The sequence below is a fragment of the Nerophis ophidion genome, linkage group LG03 (assembly GCF_033978795.1).
Source record: "Nerophis ophidion isolate RoL-2023_Sa linkage group LG03, RoL_Noph_v1.0, whole genome shotgun sequence".
Lineage (NCBI taxonomy): Eukaryota > Metazoa > Chordata > Actinopteri > Syngnathiformes > Syngnathidae > Nerophis > Nerophis ophidion.
In genome coordinates, this window is record NC_084613.1 from 15,863,314 (window position 1) to 15,888,670 (window position 25,357).

Below are 25,357 nucleotides of genomic sequence, written 5' to 3' on the forward strand. Positions count from 1 at the left end.
TAAAGAGCGTGTGACGTGCGTGCTGAGCGTGCGCTTCTGCGACTATAAACGGGCTTTATTCGCCGTCTCCATCATCATCCTCCTCTTCGTCACGCTCGCCGGGACACGCTTTCATCGCCAGGTGAGAGCTTTACCTCTACAGCCCTGACCTTTGACCCCTCAGGTGAGCTCGTCCGTTGTTTCTACTTCCTCTTTTCATCCTGTTGCGCTATATCTTTGTCTTTTTGAGAACGACACCCGTTTGTGTGTGTGTGTGTGTGTGTGTGTGTGTGTGTGTGTGTGTGTGTGTGTGTGTGTGTGTGTGTGTGTGTGTGTGTGTGTGTGTGTGTGTGTGTGTGCGTGACCGCGACCTTCGCCGCACGCCAAAACTTTTATTGTCCCTAATTCTCGGGATGGCGATCAGGTATCACGACATCTGTTGCCGGCCACGCCCCCCCGGGTGTTAACGACATGGCCTCAGCGTGCTCGACGCCACATTTGCCCCCAGCTGCCATGGCGACGGCCTTTGCACGCTGGGGCGCAGAATTAGACGCTTTTGTGGGTGAAGGTGCTGGGGAAAGGGGGCGGGGGCGGGACTTCCTGCGGGATCCCGCTCTTGTTGACGTCTTTCTTGTTTGCCCCGGCAGACGCTGAACGACACCCGCTGCCAGCATGACTGAGTGAGTTTACTTTCATTTTCACTTTCTCACATGGAAGATATTCTGTAAATGTTTTCATCTCTAGTTCAAAAGTTATTTGTCCTTGATAATCATGTGGAGTGCATGAGAAAGTTCATTGTCCAACACAACCAATGTTGTAACAGCTGTGAGGAGCAAACAGTTACTGCTATTTTGTGGAGTTAAAAAAAAAAAGAAATGTCAGGAGGTTGCCTACAGCCATGGCCGTTAATGCCCAAATATTTTGCAGACCTCACTGTCGTTAACAGAGGCGGTAATTTTAGCATTTATGGTACTGTTGCTTGATGTCAAGCTAAACCAGGGCTTCTCCAATAGTGGGGCGGGCCCCCCTTGGTGTGGGGTCGGCGGCTAATGTGTGCAGTATATATATATATATATATATATATATATATATATATATATATATATATATATATATATATATATATATATATATATATCCATCCATTTTCTACCGCTTATTCCCTTTTGGGGTCGCGGGGGGCGCTGGCGCCTATCTCAGCTACAATCGGGCGGAAGGCGGGGTACACCCTGGACAAGTCACCACCTCATCGCAGGGCCAACAGAGATAGACAGACAACATTCACACTCACATTCACACACTAGGGCCAATTTAGTGTTTCCAATCAACCTATCCCCAGGTGCATGTTTTTGGAAGTGGGAGGAAGCCGGAGTACCCAGAGGGAACCCACGCATTCACGGGGAGAACATGCAAACTCCACACAGAAAGATCCCGAGCCTGGATTTGAACCCAGGACTGCAGGAACTTTGTATTGTGAGGCAGACGCACTAACCCATCTGCCACCGTGTATATATATATATATATTTATATATATATATATATATTTATATATATATATATTTATATATATATATATATATATATATATATATATATATATATATATATATATATATATATATATATGTATATGTGTGTGTGTGTATATACATATATGTATATATGCATATACATATATACATATGTATATATATATACACACATATATGTATACATGCATATACATATATACACACATATATGCATATATATATATATATATATATATATATACATATATATATATATATGTATATATATATATATATATATATATATATATATTCACTTTAGGGGGCGTGAGAGGCAATATTTTAATAGTGTATATCTTTACAGATGCTGATAAATAAATAATAAAAATTCTGGGGGAACGTAAACATTTATTTTTACTTCAGGGGGCGTGAGAGGCAATAGCACAATAGCATATATCTTAACACATACAGATGAATAAGTAAATACTCACGGGGGAGGAATGTGTATATATACACACACAGAAAGATCCCGAGCCTGGATTTGAACCCAGGACTGTATATATATGTATATATATATATATATATATATATATATATATATATATATATATATATATATATATATATATATATATATATATATATATATATATATATATATATATATATAAAAATATAACAGTGAGCAAGTTCCAAACAGCCCTTTTTATGCAGTGGTCCTTAAAAAATGGGGCAGGCCCCCCTCGGCTGGGGGACACTTTGAGGGGTTGGGGGGTATGAGGGCGTGAGAGGCAATAGTGTAAAAGCATCTTTTGTGGTAGTAAAAACTAACTTGACACATACAAATAATAACGTAAACACTAACTTCAGAGAAGGGTGTATACAAAACGTCTAGGGCGGGCCAGGGATATAAAAAAAAGAGAACCACTGAGCTAAGCTATCGCCATTTTGTGTTGTTTTTTAAATTTAAAAAAGTGGTTCTTTTTTGGGAGGAGGATGAAACTAACAGGGAATTGGAGCTCCATGTTTTGTATAAGACCTTCTGCTAGGTTAATGCTCACCAAGACTTCCTGTCTCAGGTTAAAGAAGATGACGTCCAGCCGCCGACACCATCTGAAGGTGAGCGGACGCCAAACATGAGTACTTCTCCACCACTTCAATGTCATGAAGGAATAATGCCCCCCCCCCCACAGAGTATGATGCTCCAGATCGGCGCCACCTTGATAGAGCAGGAGAGCAAGGACCTGCTGGTGGCCAAGGAGGCCTACATGGCCGAGAACTGCCCCGCCCCCGACCTCAGCGGCGACTTGGCCAGCCTGCTGGTGAGGACGGTTAGCTACATGCTAACGTGCTAAACGTGCTAAGCCAGTGCTTTTTCCTTATTTTTTGTCAGGCCCCTCCTTGGGAGCACCTTATCATATATACGTATGTTAACTTATGTATACTTGTGTAGTGTTATCTCACGCCCCCTGACACCTTATCATATACCTACGTATACTTGTGTATTGTTTTCTCACGCCCCCTTGACACTTTATCATATACTTGTGTATTGTTTTCTCACGCCCCCTTGACACGTTATCATATACTTATGTATACTTGTGTATTGTTTTCTAACACCCCCTTGAGACTTTATCATATACTTGTGTATTGTTTTCTCACGCCCCCCCCGACACCTTATCATATACTTATGTATACGTGTGTTTTGTTTTCTCACGCCCCTCTGACACCTTATGATATATTTATGTATACTTGTTTATTGTTTTCTCACGCTCCATCACTTTATCATATGCTTATAATGTATACTTGTGTATTGTTTTCTCACGCCCCCTTGACACCTTATCATATACTTATGTATACTTGTGTATTGTTTTCTCACACCCCCTTGAGACTTTATCATATACTTGTGTATTGTTTTCTCACCCCCCCCCCAACACCTTATCATATACTTATGTATACGTGTGTTTTGTTTTCTCACGCCCCTCTGACACCTTATGATATATTTATGTATACTTGTTTATTGTTTTCTCACGCTCCATCACCTTATCATATGCTTATGATGTATACTTGTGTATTGTTTTCTCACGCCCCCCGGCACCTTATCATATACTTATGTATACGTGTGTTTTGTTTTCTCACGCCCCCCTGACACTTTATCATATACTTATGTATACTTGTGCATTGTTTACTCACACCCCCTGACACTTTATCATATACTTGTGTGTTGTTTTCTCACGCCCCCTGACACCTTATCATATACTTATGTATACTTGTGTATTGTTTTCTCACGCTCCATCACCTTATCATATACTTATGATCTATACTTGTTTATTGTTTTCTCACGCTCCATCACCTTATCATATACTTATGATCTATACTTGTGTATTGTTTTCTCACGCCCCCCGACACCTTATCAGATACTTATGTATACATGTGTTTTGTTTTCTCACGCCCCTCTGACACCTTATCTTATAAATTATACTTATATATACTTGCGTATTGTTTTCTCACGCTCCCCTGACACCTTATCATATACTTATGTATACTTGTGTATTGTTTTCTCACGCCCCCTTGACACTTTATCATATAATAGTGTATTGTTTTCTCACGCTCCCCCGACACCTTATCATATACTTATGTATACGTGTGTTTTGTTTTCTCACGCCCCTCGGACACCTTATCTTATAACTTATACTTATATATACTTGCGTACTGTTTTCTCACGCCCCCTGACAGCTTATCATATACTTTTGTATACTTATGTATTGTTTTCTCACGCCCCCTTGACACTTTATCATATACTTGTGTATTGTTTTCTCACGCCCCCTGACACCTTATCATATACTTATGTATACTTGTGTATTGTTTTCTCACGCCCCCCTGACACCTTATCATATACTTATGTATACTTGTGTATTGTTTTCTCATGCCCCCTTGAAACTTTATCAAATACTTGTGTATGGTTTTCTCACGCCCCCCGACACCTTATCATATACTTATGTATACGTGTGTTTTGTTTTGTCACACCCCCCCCTCCCTTACACCTTTTCATCAACTTATGTATACTTGTGTATTGTTTACTTACTTATGCTTGGTCATATATCCTAGTTGATCCTGTTGATTAATTGGAGCAGTGCTGCCACCTAGCTGGAGGATTGTGTATCATTAAAAAAAAGAGCTAATACTGGGAGTTCTTGCTTCTCACGCCCCCCTGTTTGAGAAGCACTGTGCTAAGCTGTTTTAGCATGCTGATAGTTGACTTTTTTTAATTAATCGGCTGATGAGCTGCCGAGCCCGTTATTAAATCAGGAGGTGTTGAAATCCTTATGTAAAATCGCTAATGCTAACAGTAGCATGTCTATGACAAATCCAATGTGAATTAGCATCAAGCTAGCAGGTTTTGGAAAAGTAGCCACCCTAATCCGCATACAACATGCATGTTTGTTTATGTGTTTGCCCGCAGGAAATCTGCAAGAAGATCTACTCGGCCATTGACAAGATCGACGACGGCAGATACGACGCCGAGGTCAAAGTGCAGAAGTCGGACATCGAGGTGACGTTGGAGCGGAACTCTTCCCTGCGTGTACTTTTGACTCTCCTTGCGCTTGCAGTGAGACGTCTTTTTGTGGCGGCGTGAGCAGATCCAGGACCTGAAGCTGAAGGTGGTGGAGCTGGCGGGCGTCAAGAAGCCGGCACTGAAGAAGGTGCGCATGTCGGCCGACGCCATGCTGCAGGCGCTGCTGGGCGGCAAGCACAAGACCACCATCGACCTGCGCTCCAACCTCAAGCAGGTCAAGAAAGAAGTCAAAGAGGAGGTGAGTCACTTTCAAATATATGCTCATGAGCTGTTAGCAAACTGCAGGGGTGTCCAAAGTGCAGCCGGGGGCCATTTGGGGTAGCACATATTTTTTTAATGGCATATTCTGCAAATATTATTTAAAAAAAAAAAAAACAGATACAAAAGTGGAATAAAAGAGCAAAAAGGTGAAATGTATGGAGAAAAAAGTGCAATGTTGACTTAATAACACAAAACTGCCATGCAGGCTGTTTGTTCTTTAACTGTGTAATAATGCATCAAAATCAATGCTTTTGTCAATTATCTCCAATTACTTCACATGAAATATTACACTTTAAATTCTAGAAACTTAAGCGTTGAATTAAAATTATGTGTTTTTGCCTTATAAAAAGTTTAGTTTTTTTGTTGTTTTTTTACAAAAAACAAACATAAAAAAAATAGTAAAAACTTTTTATAGAAGGATGGATCTGAAGTTGATCTAAAGACTGACGCGTTGAAAGTAAAAATAAAATAAAAAATGTATGACTTATTTTTACCACTTTTATGAGTGGGACACCTTTTGGATCCTCGAGGATTTTAGAAGGATTTTTAACTTCAAAAAATAATAATTAATTAAAATGAATAATGTTATGAATTATTGACCTATTTTGAATATTCCACTTAGAATTGTTTTTGCATATGTGAAGTTTTTGCCCCAAAACAGGGTTTTCTATTAAAAAAAGGCATTAAACAAAAAAAATAAATATAAACACACACACACACACACACACACACACACACATATATATATATATATATATATATATATATATATATATATATATATATATATATATATATATATATATATATATATATATATATATATATATATATACATACATGCATATATACAGTGGGGCAAAAAAGTATTTAGTCAGCCACCAATTGTGCAAGTTCTCCCACTTAAAATGATGACAGAGGTCTGTAATTTTCATCATAGGTACACTTCAACTGTGAGAGACAGAATGTGAAAAAAAAATCCAGAAATTCACATTGTAGGAATTTAAAAGAATTTATTTGTAAATTATGGTGGAAAATAATTATTTGGTCAACCATTCAAAGCTCTTACTGATGGAAGGAGGTTTTGGCTCAAAATGTCACGATACATGGCCCCATTCATTCTTTCCTTAACACGGATCAATCGTCCTGTCCCCTTAGCAGAAAAACAGCCCCAAAGCATGATTTTTCACCCCCATGCTTCACAGTAGGTGTGGTGTTCTTGGGATGCAACTCAGTATTCTTCTTCCTCCAAACACGACGAGTTGAGTTTATACCAAAATGATACATGGAGGATACAGCAGAGGATTGGGAGAATGTCATGTGGTCAGATGAAACCAAAATAGAACTTTTTGGTATAAACTCAACTCGTCGTGTTTGGAGGAAGAAGAATACTGAGTTGCATCCCAAGAACACCATAACTACTGTGAAGCATGGGGTGGAAACATCATGCTTTGGGGCTGTTTTTCTGCTAAGGGGACAGGACGATTGATCCGTGTTAAGGAAAGAATGAATGTATCGTGAGATTTTGAGCCAACACCTCCTTCCATCAATGAGAGCTTTGAATGGTTGACCAAATACTTATTTTCCACCATAATTTACAAATAAATTATTTAAAATTTCTACATTGTGAATTCCTGGATTTTTTTTCCCACATTGTGTCTCTGACAGTTGAAGTGTACCTATGATGAAAATTACAGACCTCTGTCATCATTTTAAGTGGGAGAACTTGCACAATCAGTGGCTGACTAAATACTTTTTTGCCCCATCGTATATATTGACACATAAGCTGAACGTGATTTAGAGATTTTAGCATTAAAAATTACATTTAAAAAAAGAAATTGTTTCTGAGATATTTTGAACATTTTTATGATTGAGACCCTTATGGATCCCCGGCACCAAGTTTAAGGGGAGAACTAAAAAAATAAAATAAATTGTAATGCTTTTGAAAAAGAAAACTATTATTGAAATTCTACCAACTGAGCTGCCAGTTATTCTACTGATTTATTTATTTATTTATCTTTTTTTTTTACATTGGATTGCAAAATCTAGTCACCCAAGAATAACAGTGGTCCACTTTTTTTTAATTTACAGTAATTCAGAGTAAAAACCACTATAAATCTTACGGTAAAGTTATGATTAATATCCCAAATTTTTTTTATGGTGAAATCTAGATTTTTTCAAATATTTTTTTTACAATGCACTGTAAAAATAAAACATAAGTCAGTAGATTGTGCTGTAATTTTTTTTAATTTTATTTACAAAAATCACAGAATGTTAATTAATTTAATAAAAAAATATTGCAACTCCAACCCAATCCAAGATTAATTAACCATACAAACACAAATATAATACTTATTTAATATAATACTAAAAAAAGGGAAACCCCAAATTTATAAAAGCAACAGTAACAATAATAATATCATCAACAATAGTTTTTAAAAAAAATATTTTTAATTAAAAAAAAACTAAAAAACCCGCAACTAGATGTTTTTTTGTGCTGAGTCAGCGTTCAACGGCTTGATTTTGACGTGTGTCGTAATATTTACTCAATAATCCCAACATGATTATTACCACGCTTGACTTTCATCCTTTTCAAAGTAGAAATAAATCAAGCTGCCGGCTAATGTTGACGTTTGACTTCCAAGATGGCCGAACCACAGTAGAGTAGCGTTCACGCCACTGTAGAAATGATGGAATTCTGTCCTTGATGATATTTCCTACTGTGGTTCAGAACACAGAGGCGGGCGACTGGCGTAAGAACATCGAGGACAAAGCAGACAGGAAGAAGATGTTTGAGACTTCCTGAACGGCGAAAGATGAGCAGGCCTGCCTCATTTCACCTTTGACCCGATTATTCATGTCCAAACTTTTCATCTCTGTAGAAATAAACACATTCACTAATTTTATCCTCACTTTTACTCCCTTGAAAAAGATGAGAGTGATGATAAAAATAACAAATAGTGAGTTCCAGTTGCATGGACAAATTAAGTGGCAATCAGTGATAATTGGGCTCAATGGCTCCCTCTGCTGGAGTATTAGCACTAACACACCTCCATTCGACGTTTTTCTTCCATTTCAATGGATAATATTCTACTTTTGTACATTTGAAATTAAAATAAACATATGATTCCACATAAATTGAATAAAAACAAAGTAGTATATACTTGAACTAAATACAAATAAAACAAATAGTTCCCATTATTTAAATTAAAACAAATTAGTCCACATGCATTTAATTAAAATAAAACTAATTATTCCACACCAATTCAATTAAAATAAAAAATAGTCCTCAAAATAAATTTAAATAAAACTAATTATTCCACATTATTGTAATCAAAACGAAACAAATTAGTCTACACAAATTAATTTAAAATGAAACAAATTATTCAACTTAAATTAAAACGAAACCAATTAGTCAACTTAAATGAAAATGAAACAAATATCAATTTAAACAATTTAGTGATTACACATTTTTAAGTCAAACAAAACAAATTAGTCCACAATTCCAGATAATTTGAATGCAAAATAAAATAAAAAATCCACATAAATGTAATTAAGATTTTACATTTAAATTCATAAGTTTAATACAAAATAAATAAAACAGATTAGTCCACAGATATTTAATTAAAATAAAACTAATTATTCCACACCAATTCAATTAAAATAAAAAATAGTCCTCAAAATAAATGTAAATAAAACAAATTATTCCACGTTATTGTAAGTAAAACAAAACAAAATAGTCGACATAAATTAAATTAAAATGAAACAAATTAGTCAAATTAAAATGAAACTAATCATCCATCCATCATCTTCCGCTTATCCGAGGTGGGGTCGCGGGGGCAGCAGCCTAAGCAGGGAAGCCCAGACTTCCCTCTCTCCAGCCACTTCGTCTAGCTCTTCCCGGGGGATCCCGAGGCGTTCCCAGGCCAGCCGGGAGACATAGTCTTCCCAACGTGTCGACTTAAATTAAAATGAAACAAATTAGTCAACTTAAATTAAAATGAAACAAATTAGTAGTTTGAATTAAAATGAAACACATTAGTCAACTTAAATTAAAATTAAACGAATTAATCAGTTTAAATTAAAATGAAACATATTAGTTAACTTAAATTAAAATGAAACAAATATCAATGTAAACAATTTAGTGAGTACACATTTTTTAAGTCGAATTAGTTTACATAGATGAAATTAAAATGAAACTAAAACAAATTATTCCACAATTCCAGATAATTTGAATTTTAAAAAAAATAATTCCACATAAATGTAATTAAGATTATACATTTAAATTCATAAGTTTAATAGAAAATAAATAAAACAGATTAGTCCATATAAAATAAATAAAATGTAAAATAAAATCAAAAATATTCCATTTTAATAAAAAAATGGTCCACATACATTACATCAAAATAAATTGAACAAATTAGTCTACATTAATTTAACAACTATTTTAAAGTAAATAGTCCAAATATATTAATTCCACATAAATAAATCAAAAATAAAATTAGTTCACATTAATTAAAACAAAACAAACAAAACAGCCAACAATTCATGTCCATATCTTTCATCTCCTTCAAAATAAAACACATTTCCTCCTTTCATCCTCACTTGAAGCCAACAATTCAAGTCCATATTTTTCATCACCTTCAAAATAAAACACATTTCCTCCTTTCATCCTCATTTGAAGCCAACAATTCAAGTCCATATTTTTCATCACCTTCAAAATAAAACACATTTCCTTCTTACACCCTTACTAGAAGCCAACAATTCATGTCCATAGTTTCATCTCCTTCAAAGTAAAAAACATTTCCTCCTTTCATCCTCACTTGAAGTCAACAATCCATGTCCACATTTTCATCTCCTTCAAAATAAAACACATTCCCTCCTATTATCCTCACTTGAAGTCAACAATCCATGTCCACATTTTCATCTCCTTCAAAATAAAACACATTCCCTCCTATTATCCTCACTTGAAGTCAACAATCCATGTCCACATTTTCATCTCCTTCAAAATAAAACACATGTTCTCCTTTCATCCTCACTTGAAGTCAACAATCCATGTCCATATTTTCATCTCCTTCAAAATAAAACACATTTCCTCCTTTCATCCTCACTTGAAGCCAACAATTCAAGTCCATATTTTTCATCACCTTCAAAATAAAACACATTTCCTTCTTACACCCTTACTAGAAGCCAAAAATTCATGTCCATAGTTTCATATCCTTCAAAGTAAAACACATTTCCTCCTTTCATCCTCACTTGAAGCCAACAAGTCATGTCCATAGTTTCATCTCCTTCAAAATAAAACACATTTCCTCCTATCATCCTCACTTGAAGTCAACAATCCATGTCCACATTTTCATCTCCTTCAAAATAAAACACATTTCCTCCGTTCATCCTCACTTGAAGCCAACAAGTGATGTCCATAGTTTCATCTCCTTCAAAATAAAACACATTTCCTCCTATCATCCTCACTTGAAGTCAATAATCCATGTCCACATTTTCATCTCCTTCAAAATAAAACACATTTCCTCCTTTCATCCTCACTTGAAGCCAACAAGTCATGTCCATATTTTCATCTCCTTCAAAATAAAACACATTTCCTCCTTTCATCCTCACTTGAAGCCAACAATTCAAGTCCACATTTTTCATCACCTTCAAAATAAAACACATTTCCTTCTTACACCCTTACTAGAAGCCAACAATTCATGTCCATAGTTTCATCTCCTTCAAAGTAAAACACATTTCCTCCTTTCATCCTCACTTGAAGCCAACAAGTCATGTCCATATTTTCATCTCCTTCAAAATAAAACACATTTCCTCCTATCATCCTCACTTGAAGTCCACAATTCATGTCCATATTTTCATTTCCTTCCAAATAAAACACATTCCCTCCTATTATCCTCACTTGAAGTCAACAATCCATGTCCACATTTTCATCTCCTTCAAAATAAAACACATTTCCTCCATTCATCCTCACTTGAAGTCAACAATCCATGTCCACATTTTCATCTCCTTCAAAATAAAACACATTTCCTCCTTTCATCCTCACTTGAAGTCAACAATCCATGTCCACATTTTCATCTCCTTCAAAATAAAACACATTTCCTCCGTTCATCCTCACTTGAAGTCAACAAGATCTTGCTGAGGCCACATAGGAAGGGGGCGGGGCCAAGTTGTATTTCAGGATCTCACACCTCATTGGTGGACTCAAGAGTCCACTTCCATAAGGAGGACGTGTGGACTCCATAAATTCTCGACGTGACGTCTCGTGCGCCGCTTTGGCAGCGTGTCCTGCCGGCTGACGTCTCGTCCTCATCCTCATCCTCATCCTCATCCTCATCGTCCTCTTGCTCATCATCCTCATCCTTCACTGCACAGGTGAAACACACCTCTCACAACATCTTCTCACATATTTGTTTACGTTCTAACAGCCTCTCATTTTCTAATCCTTTAATGTCCCTCATTTTTTTCATGTCTTAATGTTCTCATTTCCTCATTTTGTTTGTTTTAATGTTGTCATATTTTTAATGTTCTCGTTTTCTAATCTTTTAATGTCCCTAATTGTGTTGATGACCTCATTTTTTGTTTTCATGTTTTCATTTCCTCGTGTCCTCATCTTCTCATCTTTTAAATTTCTCATGTTCTCATTTAGGATAAAGTCGTCATTTTCCAGTATTTTAATGTCCTAAAGTTCTCAAGTCCTCATTTTTTGTTTTAATGTTCTCATTTTTAATGTTCTCGTCTGTAATGTTCTCATTTTCAATGTTTTCATTTTCTAATGTCCCTTATTTTGTTCATGTCCAAATGTTCTCATCTCCTCATTTGTTATGTTTTAATGTTCTCATTTTCTAATTTTTTAATGTCCTATTTTTTTTATGTTCTCCTTTTCTAATCTTCTAATGTCTCTAATTGTGTTCATGTCCTCATTTTTTTTCATGTTGTAATTTCCTCATGTCCTCATGTTCTCATCTTTTAATGTTCTCATGTTCTCATTTAGGATACAGTCCTCATTTTCCAGTGTTTTAATGTCCTAAAGTTTTCAAGTCCTCATTTTTTGTTTTAATGTTCTCATTTTTAATGTTCTCATTTTCAATGTTCTCGTTTTCTAATGTCCCTTATTTTGTTCATGTCCAAATGTTCTCATCTTCTCATTTGTTATGTTTTAATGTTCTCATTTTCTAATTTTTTTATGTCCTATTTTTTTTATGTTCTCATTTTCTAATCTTCTAATGTCCCTAATTGTGTTCATGTCCTCATTTTTTGTTGTCATGTTTTCATTTCCTCATGTCCTCATCTTCTCATCTTTTAATGTTCTCATGTTCTCATTTAGTATAAAGTCGTAATTTTCCAGTGTTTTAATGTCCTAAAGTTCTCAAGTCCTCATTTTTTGTTTTAATGTGCTCATTTTTAATGTTCTCGTTTTTAATGTTCTCATTTTCTAATGTCCCTAACTGTGTTCATGTCCTAATGTTCTCATCTCCTCATTTATGTTTTAATCTTCTCATTTTCTAATCTTTTAATGTCCTCATTTTTTAATGTTCTCATTTTCTAATCTGCTAATGTCCCTAATTGTGTTTATGTCCTAATTTTTTGTTGTCATGTTTTCATTTCCTCATGTCCTGATCATCTCATCTTTTAATGTTCTCATGTTCTCATTTAGTATAAAGTCATCATTTTCCAGTGTTTTAATGTCCTTAAGTTCTCAAGTCCTCATTTTTTGTTTTAATGTTCTCATTTTTAATGTTCTCATTTTCCAATGTCCCTAATTTTGTTCATGTCCTAATGTTCTCATCTCCTCATTTTTTATGTTTTAATGTTTTCATTTTCTAATCTTTTAATGTTCTCATGTTTTAATGTCTCATGTTTTCCTGTCTAAATGTCCTCATGTTGTCATGTCCTCATCTTTCAGTGCCCTAATTGTCTAATGATTTGTTGTCCTTATGTTCTCAAGTCTTCATTTTTTATGAAGTAACGTTCTCATTTTTTAATGTCCTCATGTTGTCATGTCCTCATTTTGTTTAAATGTCGTCATTTTCTAATGTTTTAATGCCTTCATCTTTTCATGTTCTCATGTCCCTAATGTTTTCATTTCCTCATGTTCTCATGTCCTCGTTTTCAATGTTTTAATGTTCTCATGTCCTTAATCTTTTCATTTCCTCATGTTCTCATGTCCTTGTTTTTAATGTTGTTATGTTCTCATGTCCTTAATGTTTTCATTTCCTCATGTTCCCATGTCCTCGTTTTTAATGTTGTTACGTTCTCATGTCCTCAATGTTTTCATTTCCTCATGTTCTCGTGTCCTCGTTTTTAATGTTATGTTCTCATGTCTTCATGTTTTAATTTTCTCATGATCTCATGCCCTCGTTTTTAATCTGCTCATGTTGTCACGTTCTCATGTCCTCCTCTTTTAATGCCTTCCTCTTTTTAATGTTTTTATGTCCTCATTTATTCTGACGTCGTCCTTTTCTTATGTTTTAATGTCCTCACATTGACATGTTCTCATATCCTCATGTTTTCATGTTCTCATCTTTTAACGTCCTCACATTGTCATGTTGTCCTGTTTTCCTTTCCTCATATTCTCCTCTTTTTAATGTCCTTGTGTCCTCATTTATTTTTATTTTGTCATTTTCAAATGTTGTAATGTCCTCATGTTTTCATGTCATCATGTTCTCATGTCCTCATGTTCTCATGTCCTGCTAACACTTGACCAACTATCCTGGCAGAGATGTTTGGACACGCTGACAAGGCTTCGCTTGGTTGTGGTCTCCACAAACGTCCAGTTTTTCATTTTTGATCAAAGTCAAACGAGCGTGCTGATTGGTCGTAGTTAATTGTCTGTAGTTAATTGTCTGTTGTTGATTGTCTGTGATGGATTGGCTGTAATGACAGCGATCGACGACCAGGCTGCTTATAGAAAATGAAATGTTTGTTAAAAAAAAAGGGAGCTCAGCACATTTCAGAGGCGACCCCTGACCCCTGGCGTCCCACTTTAGCGGCGTGTCGCGTTACGTCCCAAACGTCCTCGCCATCAATCAGCCACGCTGATGTCAGCGCAGGTCAGAGGTCGCCTCAACGTCTGCTTCTTTTCCCCGTGCAGCTGCCGAGACGTTCGCCAGCAACATGTCCGAGTGAGTAGCGCCTCCACGCCGCGGCGACCGACACGCTCGGAACTTTGGTCTGACAAACCTTTTTCTCTTTTGGCAGGAAAAAAATGACCTCCAGCCGCAGGCATCATCTCAAGGTATTGATCACATGACACCGATCAATACGTCTGATCCACAAGCATTTATTAATCGTTAGTGTTTTTCATTTCCACTCATATTTTTATAATAATTATTATTATTTCATGCAATTCAACATTATTATAATAATTATTATATTATACATATTAACATTAATATAATAATTATTATTATTTAATGTAATTCAACATTATTGTAATAATTATCGTTATTTTATGCAATTCGACGTCATTGTAATAATTATTATTTCATACAATTCAACATTATTATAATAATTACTCTTGTTTTATACAATTCAACATATTACAATAATTATTATTTTATACAATTCAACATTATTATAACTATTATCATTATTTTATACAATTCAACATTATCATAATAATAATTATTATTTTATGCAATTCGACATTATTATAATAATAACTATTGTTTTATACCATTCAAAATTGTTATGCAATTCGACATTATTATAATAATAACTATTGTTTTATACCATTCAAAATTGTTATAATAATAACTTGTTTCATACAATTCAACATCATTATAATAATAACTATTATTTTATACAATTCAACATCATTATAACAATAATTATTATTTTATACAATTTAACATTGTTAGAATAATTATTATTTTATACAATTCATCATTATTATAATAATTATTATTTTATAAAATTCAACATTATTATAATAATTATTATTATGTCTCGCAATTCAACATTATTATAATAATTACTATTATTTTATACAATTAATCATTATTATAATAATTATCATTAACTCATGCAATTCAAAATTATTACAATAATTATTATTTATACAATTCAACATTATTATAATTATTAGAATTTTATGCAATTTGACATTCTTATACTAAGGACTATTTTTTATACAATTCAAGATTTTTATAAGAATAATAATTATTTTATACAATTTAACATTGTCATAAAATGTATTATTATTTCATCCAATTCAACATTATTATAGTAAATATATTATTATTTCATACAATTCAACATTATTATAATGACTATTGTTTTATACAGTTCAACATTATTATAATAATTATTATTATTTTATACAATTCCATCCATCCATCCATTTCCTACCGCGTATTCCCTTTTGGGGTCACGGGGGGCGCTGGCGCCTATCTCAGCTACAATCGGGCGGAAGGCGGGGTACACCCTCGATTCAACATTATAATAAAAAATATTTAATGCAATTCAACATTATTATTATAATTATTATAATTTCATAATTCCACATTAATTTAATAATAATTATAATTTTATACAATTCAACATTATTATAATAATTATTATTATTTCATGCAATTCTACATGATTATAATAATAATAATTAGTATTTTATACAATTCAACATTATAATAATAATAAATATTATTTAATTAAATTCAACATTATTATAATAATTATTATTATTTCATACACTTCATCCATCCATTTTTTACCGCTTATTCCCTTTTGGGGTCGCGGGGGGCGCTGGCGCCTATCTCAGCTACAATCGGGCGGAAGGCGGGGTACACCCTGGACAAGTCGCCACCTCATCGCAGGGCCAACACAGATAGACAGACAACATTATTATAATAATAATTATTATTATTTCATACAATTCATCACTTATTCCCATTTCCATTGACATTACTACTTTGTACTTCGGTAATAACATTTTAAAAACTCATTCCACATAAAATAAAATAAACATCTTAATCCACATAAATTATATTAAACAATAAAAACAAATTACTTCCCTCGAAGTAAATTACATTTATAAAGTAATACCAAATTAGTTAACTTGAAAAAAAAAGCACAAAAAATGAGTCTACTTGAATTAAATTTAAATGTAATTCAACAAATTACTCCACATAGATTATATCTAAATCAAACCAATGAATCCACATTAATTGAATTCAAATAAAACAAATTAGTTCACATAAAGTAAATTACAATTAAATTAAATTACAAATTCACACACAAACAAATTAGTCCACATAAGTTTAATTGAAATTAAATTAATATATGAATTAGATTACAATTCAATCAAACAAATCACTCCACATAAATTACATTTGAATTAAACCAGTTAGTCTACATGAAGTAAATTAAAGTAAAACAAATTAGTCCACCTAAATTAAATTACAAGTAATTTAGAAAAATCACGTGCCGTGATTTCTCCAGATTCTCTGAAACTTTTGATGACATTACGGACCGTAGATGGTGAAATCCCTAAATTCCTCGCAATAGCTCGTTGACAAATGTTGTTCTTAAACAATTTGCTCACGCATTTGTTGACAAAGTGCTGACTCTCGCCCCCATCCTTGTTTGTGAATGACTGAGCATTTCATGGAAGCTTCTTTTATACCCAATCATGGCACCCACCTGTTCCCAATTAGCTTGTTCAACTGTATTTAAAAAAAAAAAATAAGTGTTTGATGAGCATTCTTCAACTTCCTCAGCCTTTTTTGCCACTTGTTCCAGCTTTTTGGAAACATGTTGCAGGCATCACATTCCAAACGAGCTAATAATTGCAAAAAATACCGAAGTTTCTCAGTTTGAGCGTTAAATATCTTGTCTTTGCAGTCTATTCAATTGAATGTAGGTTGAAAAGGATTTGCAAATCATTGTATTCTGTTTTTATTTACAATTTACACAACGTGCCAACTTCCCTGGTTTTGGAGTTTTGTAGAAGAGTACACAACAGCAACAAGAAGGTGAGAGCATGTTCCCGCCCACAGAGCGTGATCCTGCAGATCGCCCTCAGCTGGTTGGAGCAGGAGAAGAAGGACAACGTGGAGCAGAAGGAGGCTTACATGGCCGAACATTGTCCTGCCCCCGACCTGAGCGGGGACCAGGCCGCCCTCATGGTGAGACCATTGTGTGTGTGTGTTCTGGCAATTCTGACTTAATGGGGACATGGCTCTGTTTGCACAGTCATCTTTAGAGGAACTCTGATGGTATGGGGACAGAAAAACAGGTCCCCTAAAGGGAAACCTTTTTAAATGATTGACAGATCAATTCTGAAGATGCCTAAGTGATTTTGAAAAAGTTTTTGTGATCCCCATGAACCATATTAACTATTTTCCCCCAGGGTCCCCAGTAAGTATGATCAGCGCATTACTTCATTAATCCAGAGATTTAAAGACGTGTATGAGCTAACTGGGCAGTGGCCATTTTACCTTTTTTTTTTTTTATGCTTCCACAACCTGTAGAAAGGGTGGTCCCCACAAGTCGTGTGTGTGTGTGTGTGTGTGTGTGTGTGTGTGTGTGCGTGTGTGTGTGTGTGTGTGTGTGTGTGTGTGTGTGTTCTAGCAATGCTGACTTAATGGGGACATGTCTCTGTTTACACAGTCACCTTTAAGGGAACTCTGACAGTACGGGGACAAAAAAACAGGTCCTCTAAAGTGAAACCTTTTTAAATGATAGACAGATCAATTCTGAAGATGCCTAAGTGATTTTTAAGCTTTGGCCCATGAAAGTTGTTTACTGGTTAGTTTGAGTGTGAGGTTAAGTTTGGGTTTAGTGTTCCTTAGGATGACATTTTCATACAGCATGATTATAAAACGTTATTACCTTAACGTATGATTCACATTCAGAATGTTCCATCCTTCTATATATGGTAGTTGGAGTTTTGGATAACTTCATTACCGCTAAATAGCAGTTTTCAGTAATGTCACAGAAGATGCAGGATTTGCTTTAACATTTAAGTGGTGAAACTTCCTATAAGATAGACCCGGGCAAATGAAAGCCCAGGGGCCACATGCAGCCCGTTGAGCTTTTCAATCTGGCCCGCCGGACATTCCCAAATATTTTTTTTAGATCCTTAAGATGGAAAGTGTAGCTGCCATTATGATGTGCAGTAATCTGCACTTATGGATGTTATACCAGTTACTATGGTCATCTAATTAGTTACAATGGTCATCTAATTAGTTACTATGGTCATCTAATTAGTTACTATGGTAAGCTCCGTCACAGCAGCTCAGACGAGGCACCAAGCAGTGTGGGCGGGAAGCGTTTCAACAGACGCGGAAGGAGATTTTCACAACAAAGTTCTAAAGCTTAGTGATATATAAATAGAATAGAAAGTACTTTATTGATCCCTGGGGGGAATTCAGCAAATATCAGCTATATCAGATTGTAGGTGGGTTTATTTTTTACCCTTGGCGTTCATATTTCACTGTTTGTTGCATTTTTGTTGCGTTTCACTTGATTGTAAAATATCTATATATATATATATATATATATATATATATATATATATATATATATATATATATATATATATATATATATATATATATACATATATACATACACCTTCTCAGTGGCCCAGTGGTTAGACTGTCCGCCCTGAGATCGGTAGGTTGGGAGTTCAAACCCCCGCCAAGTCATACCAAAGACTATAAAAAAATGGGACCCATTACCTCCCTGCTTGGCACTCCGCATCAAGGGTTGGAATTGGGGGTTAAATCATCATAAATGATTCCCGGGAGCGAAACCGCTGCTGCTCACTGCTCCCCTCACTTCCCAGGGGGTGAACAAGGGGATGGGTCAAATGCAGAGGACAAATTTCACCACACCTAGTGTGTGTGTGACAATCATGGGTACTTTAACTTTGACTATTATCAATCAAAAAGGGGTGTGACATTCATATTTTATCAATATTCAGTGTTTTATGGTTCATAGAAAAAATTTTAAATTCCCTTCCATTTTTTAAGGCGGTCTATCATAATGTTTTTAGCATTCAATCAGACCTTATTGTGAGGTTTTGTATTAGTGTTCCTAAAATTAGATATACCGGCCCCCAGACACATTTTTTTCTCCAAATGTGGCCCCCAAGTCAAAATAATTGCCCAGTCCTTCTATAAGAGGACAGCTGTAGTGCTGTATTCTGAGGATCATGTCATCCATCATGTCATTTTAACTTGTTTTTTTTATTTTTTTTAAAATGGTCCTCGGTAGTTAATGTACAAAATTGTGTGAATTATGCAAAATCATTTAAATTTGGTCCACACGAACCATATTAACTCTTTTTCCCCAGGGTCCTCTTCATCAATCCAAGATTTAAAGGCCTACTGAAACCCACTACCACCGACCACGCAGTCTGATAGTTTATATATCAATGATGAAATATTAATATTGCAACACCTGCCAATACGGCCTTTTTAGTTTACTAAATTACAATTTTAAATTTCCCGGGGAGTTTCTTGTTGAAAACGTTGTGACGTCACGGACTGTAGGCTAAAAGTCGTCTCTTTTCATTGCGCAATTAAATAGTATTCTGGACATCTGTGTTGCTGAATCTTTTGCATTTTGTTCAATTAATAATGGAGAAATCAAAGTAAAAAGATGGAGGAGGACATACAATCACACGGTGTTTCCTTGTTTAAAATTCCCGGAGGTGAAGCTTTACTATGGATCAGAGCGGTCAAGCGAACACGGTTCCCGACCACTTGTCAACCGGCAGGTTTCGGTGAGAAACTTGTGGTAAAAAGTCGCCTCTTACCGGAGATCAGCTGAGCTTGCGCCGTCCATGCAGCTGCCGTCGACTTCCCTCAGACACTGGCCTCAAGACACCCGTTGACACACACCTCCGACTATCAGGTACTATTTAATCTCACTAAAACACTAGCAACACAATACAAAGATAAGGGATTTCCAAGAATTATCCTAGTAAATGTGTCTAAAAACATCTGTATCCATCCCAATACAATCGCCTTTTTTAACTTTATTTTTATTTATTTATTTTCTAGTCCGTCGCTATCAATATCATCATCCACAAATTTTCATCGTCGCTCAAATTAATGGGGAAATGCTCGTTTTCTCTGTCCGAATAGCTCTTGCTGCTGGAGGCTCCCATTATAAACAATGTGAGGACGTGAGGAGCCCTCACCCTTGTGATGTCATCGTCTGCTACTTCCGGTAAAGGCAAGGCTTTTTTTATTAGCGACCAAAAGTTGCGAATTTTATCATGGATGTTCTCTACTAAATCCTTTCAGCAAAAATATGGCAATATTGCGAAATGATCAAGTATGACACATAGAATGGACCTGCTATCCCCGTTTGAATAAGAACATCTCATTTCAGTAGGCCTTTAAAGATTTGTGGATGATGATACTGATAGCGAAGGACTAGAAAAAAAAAAAAAGGTAAAAAAGGCGATTGCATTGGGATGGATTCAGATGTTTTTAGACACATTTACTAGGATAATTCTGGGAAATCTCTTATCTTTCTATTGTGTTACTAGTGTTTTAGTGAGATTAAATAGTACCTGATAGTCGGAGGGGTGTGTCCACGGGTGTCTTGAGGCCTGTCTCTGAGGGAAGTCGACGGCAGCTGCATGGACGGCACAAGCTCAGCTGATCTCCGGTAAGAGGCGACTTTTTACCACAATTTTCTCACCGAAACCTGCCGGTTGACAAGTGGTCGGGAACCATGTTCGCTTGACTGCTCTGATCCATAGTAAAGCTTGGACCTGTTATCCCCGTTTAAATAAGAAAATCTCATTTCAGTTGGCCTTTAAAGACATGTAGAAGGGTGGTCCCCACAAGTCATGAACAAAAACTCGATCCCCATTCCAAATGTCAACCAGTGTGTGTGTGTGTGTGTGTGTGTGTGTGTGTGTGTGTGTGTGTGTGTGTGTGTGTGTGTGTAGGAGATGGCCAGAAAGCTTCACGCCCTCCTGGACAAGCTGGATGAGGAGCGTTACGATGCTGAGGCCAAAGTGCAGAAAGCCAAGAAGGAGGTGAAACAAGGAAGAGGAGGAGAAGAAGAAGAGGAGTTTTATCTTGTCTCATGTCCTCCTCAGATCGAGGATCTCAACATCAAGGTGGTGGACCTGCGAGGCGTCAAGAAGCCCGCCCTGAAGAAGGTGCGCATGTCGGCCGACTCCATGCTGCAGGCGCTGCTGGGCTCCAAGCACAAGGTCACCATGGACCTCAGGTCCAACCTCAAGCAGGTCAAGAAGGAGGTCAAAGAGGAGGTGAGTCGTCTTACTCGCGGAGGAGACCGTCGCCATGGTGACCTGTCGCCGACCTGTTTGTGTCCTTCAGCCCACAGAGGCGGTGGGCGACTGGCGCAAGAACATCGAGGACAAGGCAGACAGGAAGAAGATGTTTGAGACTTCTTAAAGTCGCTTCTTTCGTCTTTGCTCCATTTTGGCTTTGTTTTTGTGTTTTGTTACAGTCAACACAACCACTACATGGCACAACCACATCACACAACAGCGTGGCGCAGTGGGAGAGTGGCCGTGCGCAACCCGAGGGTCCCTGGTTCAATCCCCACCTAGTACCAACCTCGTCACATCCGTTGTGTCCTGAGCAAGACACTTCACCCTTGCTCCTGATGGGTGCTGGTTAGCTGCCTTGCATGGCAGCTCCCTCCATCAGTGTGTGAATGTGTGTGTGAATGGGTAAATGTGGAAGTAGTGTCAAAGCACTTTGAGTACCTTGAAGGTAGAAAAGCGCTATACAAGTACAACTCATTTATCATTTATTATAACATGGCCCCACAACATGGCACGAACACATGGCACGACACAATGGAACAAACACATCACACAACATGGCACCACAACATGGCACAACCACTTTGCCCAACAACATGGCACAACAACATAACACGACAACATGGCACGACTACATGGCGCAACAACATGGCACGACAACATGGAACGACAACAAGGCACGACAAAATGGCGCAACAACATCGCACGACAACATGGAACGACAACATGGCACAACAAAATGGCACAAAAACATCACACGACAAAATGGCACGACAACATCACACGACAACATGGCACAACAACATCACACGACAACATGGCACAACAACATCACACGACAACATGGAACGCCAACATGGAACGACAACATGGAACGACAACATGGCACGACAAAATGGCACAACAACATCACACGACAACATGGCACAACAACATCACACGACAACATGGCACAACAACATCACACGACAACATGGCACAACAACATCACACGACAACATGGCACGACAAAATGGCACAACAACATCACACGACAACATGGCACAACAACATCACACGACAACATGGAACGACAACACGGCACGACAAAATGGCACAACAACATCACACGACAACATGGCACAACATCACACGACAACATGGCACAACAACATCGCACGACAACATGGAACGACAACATGGCACGACAAAATGGCACAACAACATCACACGACAACATGGCACAACAACATCACACGACAACATGGCACAACATCACACGACAACATGGCACAACAACATCACACAACAACATCACACGACAACATGGCACAACAACATCACACGACAACATGGCACGACAAAATGGCACAACAACATCACACGACAACATGGAACGACAACATGGCACAACAACATCACACAACAACATCACACGACAACATGGCACAACAACATCACACGACAACATGGCACGACAAAATGGCACAACAACATCACACGACAACATGGCACAACAACATCACACGACAACATGGAACGACAACATGGCACGACAAAATGGCACAACAACATCACACGACAACATGGCACAACATCACACGACAACATGGCACAACAACATCACACAACAACATCACACGACAACATGGCACAACAACATCACACGACAACATGGCACGACAAAATGGCACAACAACATCACACGACAACATGGAACGACAACATGGCACAACAACATCACACAACAACATCACACGACAACATGGCACAACAACATCACACGACAACATGGCACGACAAAATGGCACAACAACATCACACGACAACATGGCACAACAACATCACACGACAACATGGAACGACAACATGGCACGACAAAATGGCACAACAACATCACACGACAACATGGCACAACATCACACGACAACATGGCACAACAACATCGCACGACAACATGGAACGACAACATGGCACGACAAAATGGCACAACAACATCACACGACAACATGGCACAACAACATCACACGACAACATGGCACAACAACATCACACGACAACATGGCACAACAACATCACACGACAACATGGCACAACAACATCACACGACAACATGGCACAACAACATCACACGACAACATGGAACGACAACATGGCACTACAACATGGCACAACAACATCACATGACAACGTGGAACGACAACATGGCACGACCACATGGCACAACAACATGGCGCAACAACATCGCATGACAACATGGCACAACAACATCACACAACAACATGGCACAACAACATCACACAACAACATGGAACGACAACTTGGCACGACCACATGGCACAACAACATGGCACGACAACATGGCACAACAACATCACACGACAACATGGAACGACAACATTGCACGACCACATGGCACGAAAACATGGCACAACAACATCACACGACAACTTGGAACGACCACATGGCACGACAACATGGCACAACAACATCACACGACAACATGGAACGACAACATTGCACGACCACATGGCACGAAAACATGGCACAACAACATCACACGACAACTTGGAACGACCACATGGCACGACAACATGGCACAACAACATCACACGACAACTTGGAACGACCACATGGCACGACCACATGGCACGAACACATGGCACAACAACATCACACGACAACTTGGAACGACAACATGGCTCGACAACATGGAATGACAAAATGGCACGACAACATGGCACAACAACATCGCACGACAACTTGGAACGACAACATGGCTCGACAACATCACACGACAACATGGAATGACAACATTGCACGACAACATGGAACGACAACATGGCACAACAACTTCACACAACAACATGGAACGACAACATGGCACGACCACATGGCACGACAACATCACAGGACAAATTAGAACGATCACATGGCACGACAACATCACACGACAACTTGGAACGACAACATGGCACGACCACATGGCACAACCACATGGCACGACAACATGGTACCACCACATGGCACCACCACATGGCAAGACAATATCACACAAAAAAATGGCACCACAACATGATACAACCACATGGCACCACAGCATGATACAACCACATGGCACCACACCATGGCACGACCGCATCACACAACCAGATGGTACGACCACATCACACGACCACATGGCACCACAACATGATACAACCACATGCCACCACAACATGGCACCACAACATCACACAACAACATGGCACAACTCACAAAAGTCTTTACCACTTTCCCGTCCTGACAACTACACAATAAATTGACCTTTTGATTGACTTTGTGTTGATTGTTTTCTTCCCATAATAATGATCATTATTTTATATTTTCATTAGTTCTTTTGAAACAATACTGTTAGGGTTTTTATTTGTGTTTAGTCCATATGAAACTTTAATATTTAGTTGAGTGGTTTGCTTTTGTGTTTGTTTAAAACAAACAAAAATGTAATTTATGTGGACTACTCTTTTAAAATTATACTTTTATGTGGACTGATTTGATGTAATTTATTGTATTTACTTTATGTAGACAAGTTTGTTTTATTTTAATTTCATTTAACTGTATTCATTCATATTATTTTAATCTAATGTATGGGGAGTATTTAAAAAAAAAATGTGGACATGTTTTAATTTATTGTAATTTAGGTGAACTAATTTATTTCATTTTAACCTAATTTATTTTAATTTATTTGTTAAATTTAATTGGATATAATTTATGTCGACTAATTTGTTTTATTTTATTTATATG

The 25,357-nt window shown here is 37.0% G+C and overlaps 2 protein-coding genes across 3 annotated transcripts; both read left to right on the forward strand.

The window, feature by feature from the left end:
• Positions 1-15: 15 nt before the first annotated feature.
• Positions 16-8,231, forward strand: LOC133549202 (troponin I, fast skeletal muscle-like). 2 transcript variants are annotated; one of them, XM_061894397.1, is made up of 7 exons: positions 16-121; positions 627-659; positions 2,570-2,609; positions 2,684-2,812; positions 4,951-5,040; positions 5,129-5,302; positions 8,057-8,231. In XM_061894397.1, exons 2-7 carry the CDS (start codon positions 652-654, stop codon positions 8,129-8,131), a joined length of 516 nt encoding a protein of 171 aa, XP_061750381.1. In that variant the 5' UTR covers positions 16-121; positions 627-651; the 3' UTR covers positions 8,132-8,231. The 2 variants fall into 2 exon arrangements, with proteins under 2 accessions (XP_061750381.1, XP_061750380.1); XM_061894396.1 differs by having other exon boundaries at positions 47-163.
• Positions 8,232-8,378: 147 nt separating this feature from the next.
• On the forward strand, positions 8,379-24,891 carry LOC133549203 (troponin I, fast skeletal muscle-like). The gene is made up of 7 exons (XM_061894398.1): positions 8,379-11,703; positions 14,423-14,453; positions 14,530-14,566; positions 17,328-17,456; positions 21,245-21,334; positions 21,398-21,571; positions 21,642-24,891. The coding sequence occupies exons 2-7, from the start codon at positions 14,446-14,448 to the stop codon at positions 21,717-21,719; spliced, it is 516 nt and encodes a 171-aa protein (XP_061750382.1). The 5' UTR covers positions 8,379-11,703; positions 14,423-14,445; the 3' UTR covers positions 21,720-24,891.
• The last annotated feature ends 466 nt before the right edge of the window (positions 24,892-25,357 follow it).

Coding starts and splice junctions, on each gene's coding strand:
- LOC133549203 (XM_061894398.1), top strand. Junction 21,335..21,397: donor TGCAGAAAGCCAAGAAGGAG/GTGAAACAAGGA, acceptor TGTCCTCCTCAG/ATCGAGGATCTCAACATCAA. Junction 21,572..21,641: donor AGAAGGAGGTCAAAGAGGAG/GTGAGTCGTCTT, acceptor TGTGTCCTTCAG/CCCACAGAGGCGGTGGGCGA.
- LOC133549202 (XM_061894397.1), top strand. Junction 2,610..2,683: donor GCCGCCGACACCATCTGAAG/GTGAGCGGACGC, acceptor CCCCCCCCACAG/AGTATGATGCTCCAGATCGG. Junction 5,303..8,056: donor AGAAAGAAGTCAAAGAGGAG/GTGAGTCACTTT, acceptor ACTGTGGTTCAG/AACACAGAGGCGGGCGACTG.